General features: G+C 41.2%; 2 protein-coding genes across 5 annotated transcripts in view; both read right to left on the bottom strand.

Annotated features, from left to right (window-relative positions):
* Positions 1–480: 480 nt before the first annotated feature.
* On the bottom strand, positions 481–6,413 carry LOC127627718 (endothelial cell-specific chemotaxis regulator-like). 4 transcript variants are annotated; one of them, XM_052104231.1, is made up of 7 exons: positions 6,136–6,413; positions 5,672–5,755; positions 1,473–1,541; positions 1,293–1,391; positions 1,172–1,205; positions 981–1,051; positions 481–856 (listed from the first exon to the last, which is right to left on the bottom strand). In XM_052104231.1, exons 1-7 carry the CDS (start codon positions 6,221–6,223, stop codon positions 756–758), a joined length of 546 nt encoding a protein of 181 aa, XP_051960191.1. In that variant the 5' UTR covers positions 6,224–6,413; the 3' UTR covers positions 481–755. The 4 variants fall into 4 exon arrangements, with proteins under 4 accessions (XP_051960191.1, XP_051960190.1, XP_051960192.1 ...); XM_052104230.1 differs by having other exon boundaries at positions 1,172–1,391; XM_052104234.1 differs by lacking the exon at positions 981–1,051 and having other exon boundaries at positions 763–856.
* Positions 6,414–7,653: 1,240 nt separating this feature from the next.
* The window catches only part of ppp3ca (protein phosphatase 3, catalytic subunit, alpha isozyme), an 81,806-nt gene continuing 76,880 nt past the window's right edge, over positions 7,654–12,579 (bottom strand). Inside the window, exon 14 of the mRNA XM_052104208.1 lies at positions 7,654–8,738. Within this exon, the coding sequence (XP_051960168.1) occupies positions 8,560–8,738 (179 nt within the window). The 3' untranslated portion in view covers positions 7,654–8,559. The remainder of the gene's footprint in view (positions 8,739–12,579) is intronic.

The raw sequence follows: 12,579 nt of genomic DNA, 5'->3' as shown, positions 1-12,579 counted from the left end.
GTCGAAATTGTGATATATTGAAGTCACAATTGTGAGATATAAAGTCGCTATTCTGGGGTATAAACTCGCATTTGAAACTTTTTTTAATCGCAATTGCTACTTTATATCTATGTAGAATTAAAGCTGCAATTCCAAGAAATAAAGTAGCAATTTCCAGAAATAAAGGTAGACTTATGAGATATAAAGTCACAATTCTGAGATATAAAGTCGAAATTGGAAGAAATAGTCACAATTGCAAATTGTAAAGTCACAATAGTGATTTTATACAACAGATTTGCAACTTTATATCTCATAATTGTGACTTAATATATCGCAATTGCAAAATAAAGCCACAATTGTAAGAAATAAAGTTAAAATTTTGAGAAATAAATTTGTCATTTTATTTTTCTTATTCCATGGTGGTGTCTGGCTTTCATACATTAGAAGGATTTTAGGTTTTAAGGATTTTCTCCATATTTTCCAATAGCCATCTCAGTTTATCAAAAGCAACATTTTCTGTCTTCCCAACACATGTGTATTCTGCTACATGCATAAAGCTATTTATTAATGTGTATTAATAATTGACATTAGAAACAAATGCACTGTAATCTGAGAAACTTTGAACAGACAGTTTATTTAATAATGAAGGTCTGGGCATGATATATTTATGAGGGCATTATTATGGGTCACATTTTTAGGAATGTTTTTCACATACAGTACATTCAACATTATAAATATCTAAAATAATCTGTTGTCTTTGTGTGAATTAAGTGAATTCAAGGCCCGCCTTTGATGCTCAGCAGGTCCCTGTTGAGATCTTGATCTTCATTGTCTACTATAGTGCTACGAACTGAAGAAAGCTGGGGTGAATCTGTGTCTGCAGAAACAAGAAAAGAGATGTGAAATATTACATTAGCAAATGTACAGTTTCTTATACTATAATAATGTAAAGATGGCATGATATTCTCTTGGTATCAGCCAATATGTATGCATGTTCTTACCATTGTCTGGGTTTATTGTCCTCACAGAAACTAGAGTGATGCTCTCTTTCTCACAGTTGTTGGTCATGTTGCTTAATTATAATTTATAAGTATACAGTTTTTACTAATCTGTTATCTTATTTGAACTTTCATGTAAATATAACACAATAACTGCACATTCTGTTACATTTGTTGATTTTGTAATTCCTCACCTGTCAGACACCACAGAGTTATAACTTTTAATACCTATAAAGAAACATTTAAAATTATATGCTAGATTTGTAGTCATGTGTAAATTTATCTTGAAACTGACAGGAAGAGAGAGAAACCCACCCTCCTGCTGATTTGTGTGTCGACACCGTCCCCTGACATTGATAGTGGTAACCAAGATCACCATGACAACGATTAAAATGAGTATGAAACCCATCACACCTGCATTTAAGGCAGAAACACTAAACATTCCAGCATTGCTAAAAATATTTATCATTTTGACCTTGTCAGTGTTAAACCTACCAAAAGCAAGCATAGTGAGGCTGTCGTCTGGTGTCTGTGTTGGTGTTGCTGTCCCCACTGTCATTCCTCCTAAAGTGATTATATGAATTGTTGGAGTTTAAGTCTTTGGAATTTGCAGCACATGGAGCAAAAGTGCTGGAAAAAAATGGTTTAGATAATAATTTACATTTTGTGACTCAACTGCACAATATTAGCCCAATGACTGCCCAAATAAGCAATAAAAATGTTCTTCAAATGCCATTTTTTCCCCATACATTTGAGCTCATATGTCAAATTGAAACATAAATGTATTTTATTTTAAGTATAAGTGTTAGTTTCTGTAAGTTTTATAACCATCACATGTTATGAGGCTGGTGTGTCAGGGATGCTAGATTTTCTACTTGAATGGTTATTTTCCCTTAACGTACCAGGAAAGTCTATAATAAATCATTTAATATCCACCTTACTCTGGTAAGGATGTTTATTTCATATTTAACCAAAAATCTTTTAAATAAACCTAAAGAAGGGGTGGAAACTTTTATTCTGGCCACTGAGGACGAGACAGCTTTTTGAGTTGTGTCAGTGTAGGATTTTGAAATGTAGTATGTTGTAAAAGAATGCCCTGTTTATGATTACACAGTTTCATCCAGAAATAAAGTCTTACAGTAATTTTCCATTTCACTTAGTAGACAAGCAATATTTTTTTTTACTTATCCTAACAAGCTAAACAATTACATTGCAGCTACAGACAACCATAATAGGTCCACAAATCAAAATCTCCTCACATGTTCTGAATATTCTTTTAACAGTGGTTAATATGTACTACCTGATGTGCTATTTGAGGAAGAGAGGCTGGTTCCAACAGGGGTGGCAGTACTGCATGGTGACATTTTTGATTTGTTTACTTATTTGTGGGTGAACTAATTATGGTTCCCCTTCTGTCACTCACTTGACCTTGTGTCGATGTGACACTAGGGGTCCCTCTTTATCTTTGAGAAAAGGCCAGTGAGAATTGGCGAACAGAATTTGCATGCCTCTGTATGATGACAAGGAATCTACATCGTGAGATTTTACATCTCCGGGTTGAGCCGGTCTCATCCCGTGTTTTGTCAGGTCCAAACACGTAGAATTTGGTAATACGGAACAGCTGGCTGGGTGTATCGCTTGCGCATAGCGCCTTTCCCCTCTCCTGAGGCAAAAACATGCTCTCTACTCCCCCAGTCAAGTCCACAAGTCATGGACCTTGGATGTCCTTCCTCCCAAGCCCTCTGACTCTGAGGAGTTCGCAGCCAGAACCACTGCAGGCACCCACGGTACAGGTTGCCTGTACTGGAATAGGTGCTCCACAGGTACTGATTACTCCGGTAAACCCCTGTGATGTATTTTCTGTGGTACGGTCCCCCTGTCTGCAGACCCTCGTCTCCCTTGGGCAGAGCTCCCTCTGCCCCATGGCCGCTGTGTTTGTAGAGCTCCTCCCCGTCGAGGCAGGACCTACGACAGCGGCACTTCCATATGTGGCTGGTGTATTTGCCACAGGTTAACCTTCCCTGCTGGGCAGGATGTGGTCTCTGTGGGGTCTTTTCCCCCTGAAAGAATAGGATAGGAAGAGAACACCTTCCCTGATGCGTGTTATAGCGTTAGATGGCCCCAGCTGAATCTAACACTCTATGGAGAGAAAACATAGAGAGAGAAAAGGCAGCTGGCACAGCCTGCTCCCATGCTAGTTACGTCTGTTCACCAAAACTCATTTGCCTTTCTCAAAGATAAGAGGTAACCGAGGCTCTCAAAAGAGACCCCTAGTGTCACTACATCGACACAACGTCTCGTTCCCTCCATAAGGGAACGGAGGTTATGACAGTATCCAAGACGTTAGGGTTTCTCATTGTTGCTTGGTGCAAATACAGTACGTTTTCATGAACTGAGGTAAAATCAGTTCATATACACTGTAAAAAATATTTAAATGTGCCTTTTATTCATCATAAATTAAAATGTTTTTTGGATTGTTGAGAAAACTTAAATTTCCACGTATTTGTTGGCTGAACTTGATAAGTTGTTAAGTTGTCGAATTTAGAAAACTATTACTAAACTACTAACTACTAAAAATAGATGACAAGAGATCTACTCATCAAGCTCACATATTTGGATTTCCAACACAAACTGTGACATGAATAAATTATGCAAATTGGAGTGCTTCTGTCTTTTTTTATACAGCAATTCTGTTGGTTGTTTTGTTTGTTTTCACTTTCAGTTATTTATCATGTTGCAATAATTAAAAGCTTGACTTTTTACTCAGTGATGTGTTTGATGATTGTCACCATCATTGGAATTTGTGTATAAAGTGTTGAGGCACATGTATGTCTCCTTAACAAGTGTAAGATTGAAAATGGTTACAAGTTTTTGATTATCAACTGGCCATTTACCATAGCATGGTAGTTAATTTGATCTCTAACTACTTTGGTTATCAATAATAATACATTTTAATTTAAGTAATTTAATTTCTATGAGCAGTTTGAATTCAATTACCGGTAATATGAAAGAAGTTAATTGAACTAAGATGGTCAAGTTTACTTAAAAAGATATTAAGCTCATTTAAGTCAAATTTTCTGTTTAAACAACTTTCCCTCTTAAATTGACACGACTTACAATTTTAAGTCAGCACGAACACTTACTTTTATTAATTTGAATCAACAAGATTTTTTTCACATTGTATTTAATTACAAGTATCACTGGAAGATAAAGGACTCTGGACTGTTGTGCTCACAGGTTTAAAGGTATGGCTGGTCATAACATTCCCATGGTGAAATGTAGGATTAGGATTCACAGTTTTTTTCTGTAGGTGTTTGGATTACTGAAATAAAACAAGAAAGAGATTTACACTCACTGAGCACTTTATTAGGAACACTGTGGTGCTAATAAAGTGCCTGACATGGTATTCTGCTGTTGTAGCACATCCGCCTCAAGGTTCGACATATTGTGCATTCTGAGATGTTTTTCTACTCACTACGATTGTTCAGAGTGATTATCTGAGTTACCGCAGCATTTCTGTCAGCTCAAACCAGTCTGGCCATTCTTCGTTGAACTCTCTCATCAATAAGGCGCTTTCGGCCGCAGAACTGATGGTTGATGTGAGCATTAACTGAAGCTCCTGACCCGTATCTGCATAATTATATGCACTGCACTGCTGCCACACAATTGGCTGATTAAATAATCACATGAATATGTAGTTGTACAGGTGTTCCTAATAAAGTGCTCAGTGAGTGCTGTATATCTACCATATTTACAAAAAGCACAGCTCAAAAGGAATAAAAAGATCCCATTGTTGCCCATTTCAAGTGAGTCCTATAACTGAGATATTCATACTAATTTAAATAATGTAATGCAACTAAAGTACCCAATGAAAAGAACAGCATAGCTAGTCAGTTTGATTTGGATGCTTGTAATTTATATGTTTGCTTGAAGGAATATTCCGGGTTCAATCCTAATCAAGCTCAATCAAAATCATTTTTGGCATAATTTTGATTACCTCAAAACTTTATTTCAACTTTCCCCACTTTTCTTTAAAAAAAGCAAAAGTCAAGGTTACATTGAGGCACTTTAAATGGAAGTGAATGGGGCCAATTTTTTAAGGGTTTAAAGGCAGTAATGTGACCCTTATCATTTTTTACCTTACATGAATTCTTCTGTTAATACTTGTGTGTTATTTGAGCTGTACAGTTACTTTTAACTGTAACATAACATAATTGTTATGTTATGTTTTCATGTCAACGAAGTTGTAAGCATATTGTTTACATCTTGTGGCTATACTTTTGAAAGAAGTAAGTATTTTAACATTTACGGATTGGCCCTTTTCACGTCCATAAAATGCCTGACCATAACCCATGTTTTTGATTTTTTTAAAGAAAAGGAGGCACAAGTCAAAATACATTTTTGTGGTAATCAACATTATGCCACAAATGCTGTTGATTGAGCTTCTCTAGTAGTGAACCCGGGATATTCCTTCATTGTGTACTGTCAAAGATTAAAAGTTATTTTACCTGTAACACATATGTTCAGCCTAATCAAACAAATGCAAATATAGCAACATTAATATCATGCTATGAATATACATTTGCTTAATTTCTATAATCTTAACAGTGTGTAAAATGATTGTTCCTATTTTTTCAAGACTATTGTTACTGAGAGTAAATGATTTATGTACACAGTATAACTGAAATACTCACCAGTGCTTGAAATAGTGGGCAATGGAGACAAAGTGGCTATGTTTGAAGGTGCCGTACTTGGGGTTAAGATGTTTGTGTCCTTTCCTATATAGGTTCCATGGATGACAAAAAACATATAGCACATACTGTACTATACTGCATATATAAAAAACTATATTTCTTCTGTTTCAGCTACTCAGGTAATTCAAGATGAAGAAAGTACTGTATTAAATTGCAGGCACAGTGCAGCTATAGCATTAACCTACCTTGACCACTAGCAAAACATTTGAATCTTTTTAGTCTTTAAATTAATTTATCTTAAGTATGCAGCTTGTTAAAACTTGCTGTAACTTTAAAATGTGAGTAATCTATTAGGATAATTTTTTCACGAGGACATACATATATATATATATATGACACCCTGATCGCTCAAGTTCAGCCATAGAACACACACCAGACACACCTTTGCCTTCTGATGGACCTACCTGCTGAGATGATGGATGAAGATGCAATCAGGGCAATGAGAAGACAGAAGAACTGCTCCATGGCTGCTACAAATTGTTTGACACTCATCTGGCTATCAGGACTAAATATAAGTAGTCACTGGGCATATGTATCCCTAATATAAGGATATGTTTTTCTGATACCTATGTATGTGTATAAAAGGGAAAAAAAGAGTATAAAAGAAGTATAATTCAGCAAATCTGAAACCGTTTCCTGTGCTAAAAGCATATAGTAATATGAAGTCCTGCTGAGAAGCATGTGCTTGGGTGTGTCAAAACTTGCTTTGAAGGAGAGGTTGCAGTGCCCCCCCCCCCAGGTTTCCTGTGGAAGAATAGCAGGAAGCAGGTGGAATGCCCTCATGGAAAAAAGCCCTCATTGGCTGAATGTTTGAAACCGAGAAGTTATAAAAACCCTATAGTTTTATACATATCAAGAGTGTTTCAATCTAAATAACATTTTCATTGTAGACTATATAGGACAGTTTGATAAACAGTTGTTTTTGATATCTTTAAAGACCACTGGAAGTTTTTACCAGTATTAGCACATGTTTTCAGTCCAACAGCAAAGGGGGAAGATATTAATGTTTCATGCATATTTTATTCAAGAGTAAAAAAATGTATTTGTCCCATAGGGCATGCTTACAATGTGTGTTTTCATTTAGGAAGTCAAATGCGAAAATGACAAGAAAAATATCCATAAATTCATAAAATTCCTTCTTTGAAATAAACAACATCTGGACCAAACAAGGATCAGAAAACAGTGTAAACTAAACCGTAAGCTTAATTGTAAGTATAATAAGAATATCGTCAAGAAACATAATGATAATATAGTTATCCTCTTAAAAGTGAGACACTAAATTGTCCTCGTTTCCATTTTCTTTACATTTGAATAAACCATGCAATCATGCTTTGACAGCCTGAATGTTGCTTTTCACTGAGTAATAAGTTCATTCACACTACTGAACAACTTCTGTACACCAACTGAACAGAGAGAGAGAGAGAGAGAGAGAGAGAGAGAGAGAGAGAGAGAAACAAACAAAAGAAAAAGAAAAAAAACCACATCAGAAAGAGCATCAGTGCTGTACAGCGAAACGATAAAAAAATTAAATCAACAATAATAATAAATGATATCAATGAAAAAAGAAAAAATTAAATAATAGATAACAAAATAACATATATTTATAGAGATATAAAAACAAACTAGACCTTAACATATATAACTTGAAGAGGGAAATAATTCAAGTGTACTATATTAAAATACATCACAATTATAATTTCACACATCAATAAGGAACTTAATTGCATGCACTGATGCGTTCAGTACCATAGATGCTGTTAAAAATCATTGCCCTCGATCATTAATAATCATATATTTAAGTATATTTATAATTGTGTGTATGTATGTATGTATGTATATATATATATATATATATATATATATATATATATATATATATATATATATATATATATACATATATATATATATTTAATTGACTTGTGAAATGTACTGTGTGCATTCTCTCTCTTGAGTTACAGGCAGGTGAGAAACAATCAGGAAGGTGGCACCAAAAGTCGAACTCGAGCTCCAACAACATAATTCCTCCCCATCCAGACGCTTGGTTTGATCAAGAGTCTACGGTCAAAAAAACATCACCACTTTGCTCTGTCCTTAACCACTTCATGGCATCTTACCACAAACAAAATCAATAAACAAAACCCCCATGGCAAGATTGCATTGTAAGTAATAAAATGAACATATTTGTTGTTAAATGTCCTTTCTCACAAACAGTTTTCTTTTTTGCTGTTTCAAATGTAATATTTAATAATACTAGTAGCAAAACATTTCGAACAGAGAGATAATTTCATTATGAGATGGGATTATGAAGGAAAAACTCTTAATCAAAATAGGAAAAAGTGTGCGTGGAATTGGTACCGGCTCGTCACCCCCACCAATTAACTAGATGGATCAGGCTTAAAAGAGAGTTCCTAAACCCCGCCCAATTAGCCTGTGGGCGGAGTCAGAAAGGAACTGGCAGATTTTGCCCTTGAGACCACCCCCTCTCTGATAAAGATACTTTCAGCCCTTCAGATGCATATCACCCCCCCCACCCCCTCCTTTCCCATTCGACACTCCCCAAAAAAGGCAAGGATTTGCCAAATCAGCAAGGTATCCGCTTAAACTGTAAACTTTTAGGCGGCAAACTGATTGCAAGAAAACTGTCTGCCTCCCACACATTTCAGTGAAAGATTTGAAGTTGGATAGTTTGTCTCTCTAACTGGACACTGGAGCAGGGAGGGATGTGTAGGTGGTGTTATGTCATTGAGTGTTTGTTGGAAGCAGGAGGCCTTAAATCACAGGTTTGGCATTGTCCTGCCGCAAATCATGGTTGGGCAGCCATTTCATCACTGGATATTACTGTTGTCATCAGTGCCATTGGTCTCTGACATGTTCATCTTGCCCATGGAGTGGCCCACGTGATTGACCCCATCCTTGCGGGGTGGCATGCGCTCATTAATGCGATCCAGACCTTTAGCCTCTTCAAAGCTGGCGATCTTGTGCTGTGGAGAGAAGCCACGGATTGCTGTGGAGAGACAGGAAAACCCCATAATGAACAGCAAGCCTCCTGTTTCTCATCAAACTCCTGTAAACAATGGCTGTGTATACACACATAGCTATATGGAGTAAAGAGCATAGATTTGGCTTGAACATTGGGTAGTTGAAGCGTAAAGCAGTAACCCATGTTTTCACTGATCATGGTATAAATAATGGGGTGGGGTGGGGGTTGTACTTGTTTATTTTGATTATTAGGGAGATCCCCCCAGAATCTACACCCCTATATAAAGTATACTTTGACAGGCTCGCGTTCGACTGTATGCAGATGCTGAGCATTCGTGTCAAAATGGAAATTTACCTAGGGTTTTACATTTGGTCTGCTCCCTTAGTGTCAAATGTTTCCGTTTTCAATGTTTATGTGAAGCAGTAAAGCATTGTATCCAATCACAGTCATTGTTGTGTGCATTGACAATTTTAACTAACTACTAACTAACTAGCAGTGCTACTAACTTACCTACATTTTTCAACAGTGTGAAAGTGTTTCAGCTATTTTCACAATTGTGTAGCTTTTCCAGTAACAAGCTACTTTAAGCCACCGTTAGTGTGGGGCTGGACTGGAACCCTCGGTTCTTAGTCCTTAGTTCCTTGGCTCTGCGCGCCACTCTTAGCCGTGCCCCCCCGTTCATTTCTTCCCGGAAGTGCATGATGAGATACATCTGGCATCTAGATTGGTTCACTTGAGTCCCGAGATGAGCATTGCGCCGCAGCACGCACCGTGTGTTCATCATCCCCGCCTGCCGCCAATCTTTCAAACCCTGGACAGACCTCTCCATTCTACGGACAGGAGTCCCCTTGCAGCAGGTGTCCCGACGCGTCCTGGTCACCACAGATGCCTCCAAATTGGGTTGGGGCGGCGTGTGCAATGGGCACGCAGCCGCGGGCTGTTGGAAAGGGGCCCCGCTGCACTGGCACATCAACTGCCTAGAGTTGTTGGCGGTACTTTTTGCCCTGCGGAGGTTTCTCCCGCTAATTCAGGGCAAACACGTCTTGAATCGATTAGACAGCACCACCACAGTAGCGTAAATAAATTGCCAAGGCGGCGTACGCTCCTGTCACATGTCACAGCTCGCCCGTCGTCTCCTCCTTTGGAGCCACTCAAGTCGCTGCGTGCCACTCACATCCCGGGCAACCTCAACGTGGTAGCGGACACGCTATCACGACAACGCTTGCCCAGTGGAGAGTGGAGGCTTCACCCCCAGTCGGTCTAGCTGATATGGGAAAGGTTCAGCAAGGCCCAGGTAGATCTGTTCACCTCCCGAGAAACCTCCCACTGCCTGCTCTGGTATGCCCAAATTGGAGGCTCCCCTCGGGGCAGACGCGCTGGCATACAGCTGGCCCGTGGGGTTGCGCAAGTACGCATTCCCCCCAGTGAGCCTAGGTGCTGTGCAAGGTCAGGGAGGACGGGGAACAAGTCATTCTAGTGGCTCCCTATTGGCCCACTCGGACTTCATTCTCGGATCTCATACTCCTCGTGACAGCCCATCCCTGGCAAATCCCCGAGGAAGGACCTTCATTCTCAGGGATGGGGCACGCTCTGGCATCCGCACCCAGACCTCTGGAACCTCCACGTCTGGCCCCTGGATGGGATGCGGAAGATCTAGCTGATCTACCACCAAGCCAGAGCCCCCTCTACCAGGCAACTTTACGTCCTGAAGTGGAGCTTGTTCGCAAATTGGTGTTCTTACTGGGCTGAACACCCACAGAGGTGCGCAGTTAGGTCAGTGCTTTCATTTCTGCAGGAGAGGTTGGAGGGGAGGCTGTCCCCCTCCACCTTGAAGTTGTATGTAACTGCTATCGCAGCCCACCACGACACAGTAGACGGCAAGTCTTTGGGTAAACACGACTTAATTATCAGGTTCCTAAGAGGCGCATGGAGGTTAAATCCCTCCCGGCCGAGCCTGTTCCCCTCCTGGGATCTCTCAGTGGTCCTCTCGGGCCTTCAGAGACCCCCCTTTGAGCCGCAAGAATTAGTCGGACTCAGGGCCCTCTCCTTGAAGATGATCGCGCTTGCCTCCATCAAAAGGGTCGGGGACCTGCAAGCTTTCTCTGTCAGAAACACCTGCCTGGAGTTTGGTCCGGCAGACACTCACGTGATCCTAAGACCGCGACCAGGCTATGTGCCCAAGGTTCCTGCCACTCCCTTCAGGGACCAGGTAGTGAACCTGCAAGCGCTGCCCAGGGAGGAGGCAGGCCCAGCCCCTTCGTTGCTGTATCTACTTGGACCACACGCAGAGCTTTAGACGTTCTGAGCAGCTCTTTGTCTGCTTTGGTGGACAGCGGAAAGGGAACGCTGTCTCCAAACAGAGGCTTTTCCACTGGGTAGTGGACACCATTGCGTTGGCCTATCGCACCCAAGCCGTGTCCCCCTGTCCCCTTGCGGGTCCGAGCACACTCAACAATAAGTGTTGCATCCTCATGGGCACTGGCCAGGGCACCGGCCAGGGCACCTCCCTAGCAGACATATGCAGAGCAGCGGGTTGGGACGCACCCAATACCTTTGCAAGATTTTACAATCTCAGTGTTGAGTCGGTTGCATCCCGTGTTTCTCAGGTCCGAGCCGATAGTACTCGGTACACGCAGACAAACTGACCAGGTGGACCGCTTGCACATAGAGCCCTTTCCCTCCGCTGAGGTAATACCTTGCACCTTTACCCCAGGAGATTCCACGAACTCGGCTCCCTGGATGACTCCTCCCAGCGGAGAAATTCGCCGACCAAGAACAATGTGGGTACTCAATTTACCCTGTACTGGAATAGGTGCTCCACTGGACGGGCACCCACATGGACTTTCCCCCTGTGGGTATTTTCCACGGTACGGTCCCCTTGAAATCAAACCCGCGTCTCCCTTGGGCAGTCCTCACGTACCCCCGGTTGCTGTGTTTGTAGCAACTCCTCCCTCCCAATGAGGTAGGATCTACCACCGCGCCATTCTCCACATGTGACCGAAAAGCCCATTTGATGTATTTCACCACTCTTTACGTCCCCCAGTCTGGGCAGGTGTGGTCTTCGCAGGGTCTTTCCCCCCTGAAAGAATAGGAAAACTGGGAAAGATCGCCTTCCCCGATGCGTATGATAGCGTTAAGATAGCCCCAGCCACTTTAACTCTATGCAAGAAACATAGAGAGAGAAAAGGTGCGGCTGGCGCGGCCTGCTCCTATGCTTGGCACGTCGCCTTGTTCCCACCTGTTTGGGGTAAAGAACCAGAAGGCTTTGATGATTTTATGGGGCATTGGGGAAGGGTACGTGCAGCCTGGCACAGCTGGTTGCTTTGGCACATAAAATACCTGCCCGCTCCTGTGTCAGCAGTACACGGCTCAGCGCATGGCGTGATTTAAATTGGACCCCTAGTGTCGCTTCTTCGACACAACGTCGAAGTGAACGACAGACGGGGAACATCTAGGTTATGGATGTAACCTCCCTTCCCTGATGGAGGGAACGAGACGTTGTGTCCTCCCAGCCACATCACTGAACCGAGCCACTGTTGTGGCCGAACCTCATTGTCGGTGCCTCAGAAAAATCCTGAATGAAACAGATGCATTTCCCTCCCTTTATACTCGTATGTCCGGGGGCGGGACATGCAAATTCTGTCAGCCAATTTCTCATTGGCCTTTTCTCATAGATCAGAGATGCAAAAGGCTCTCAAGAAAGACCCCAAGTGTCTTCTTCGACACAACGTCTTGTTCCCTCCATCAGGAAACGGAGGTTACATCCGTAACCCAGACGTTATTTTGTCTACTTTTGCTCGGCTAACGAAAAGATTTCCAAACAAAGTCAAAGCATTATCTGCTGCGTGTCGCAGAGCAATGCACA

This window comes from Xyrauchen texanus, chromosome 34 (genome assembly GCF_025860055.1).
Source record: "Xyrauchen texanus isolate HMW12.3.18 chromosome 34, RBS_HiC_50CHRs, whole genome shotgun sequence".
Lineage (NCBI taxonomy): Eukaryota > Metazoa > Chordata > Actinopteri > Cypriniformes > Catostomidae > Xyrauchen > Xyrauchen texanus.
This window is presented reverse-complemented; position numbering and strand designations above follow the sequence as displayed.

Bases quoted from the DNA above. Each gene is read 5' to 3' on its own strand.
- LOC127627718 (XM_052104230.1), bottom strand. From the start codon at position 6,223: ATGAGTGTCAAACAATTTGTAGCAGCCATGGAGCAGTTCTTCTGTCTT. The intron at 1,052-1,171 runs GTGAGGAATTAC...ATTATAATTAAG, and splicing joins AACTCTGTGGTGTCTGACAG to CAACATGACCAACAACTGTG. The intron at 857-980 runs GTAAGAACATGC...TTGTTTCTGCAG, and splicing joins GACAATAAACCCAGACAATG to ACACAGATTCACCCCAGCTT.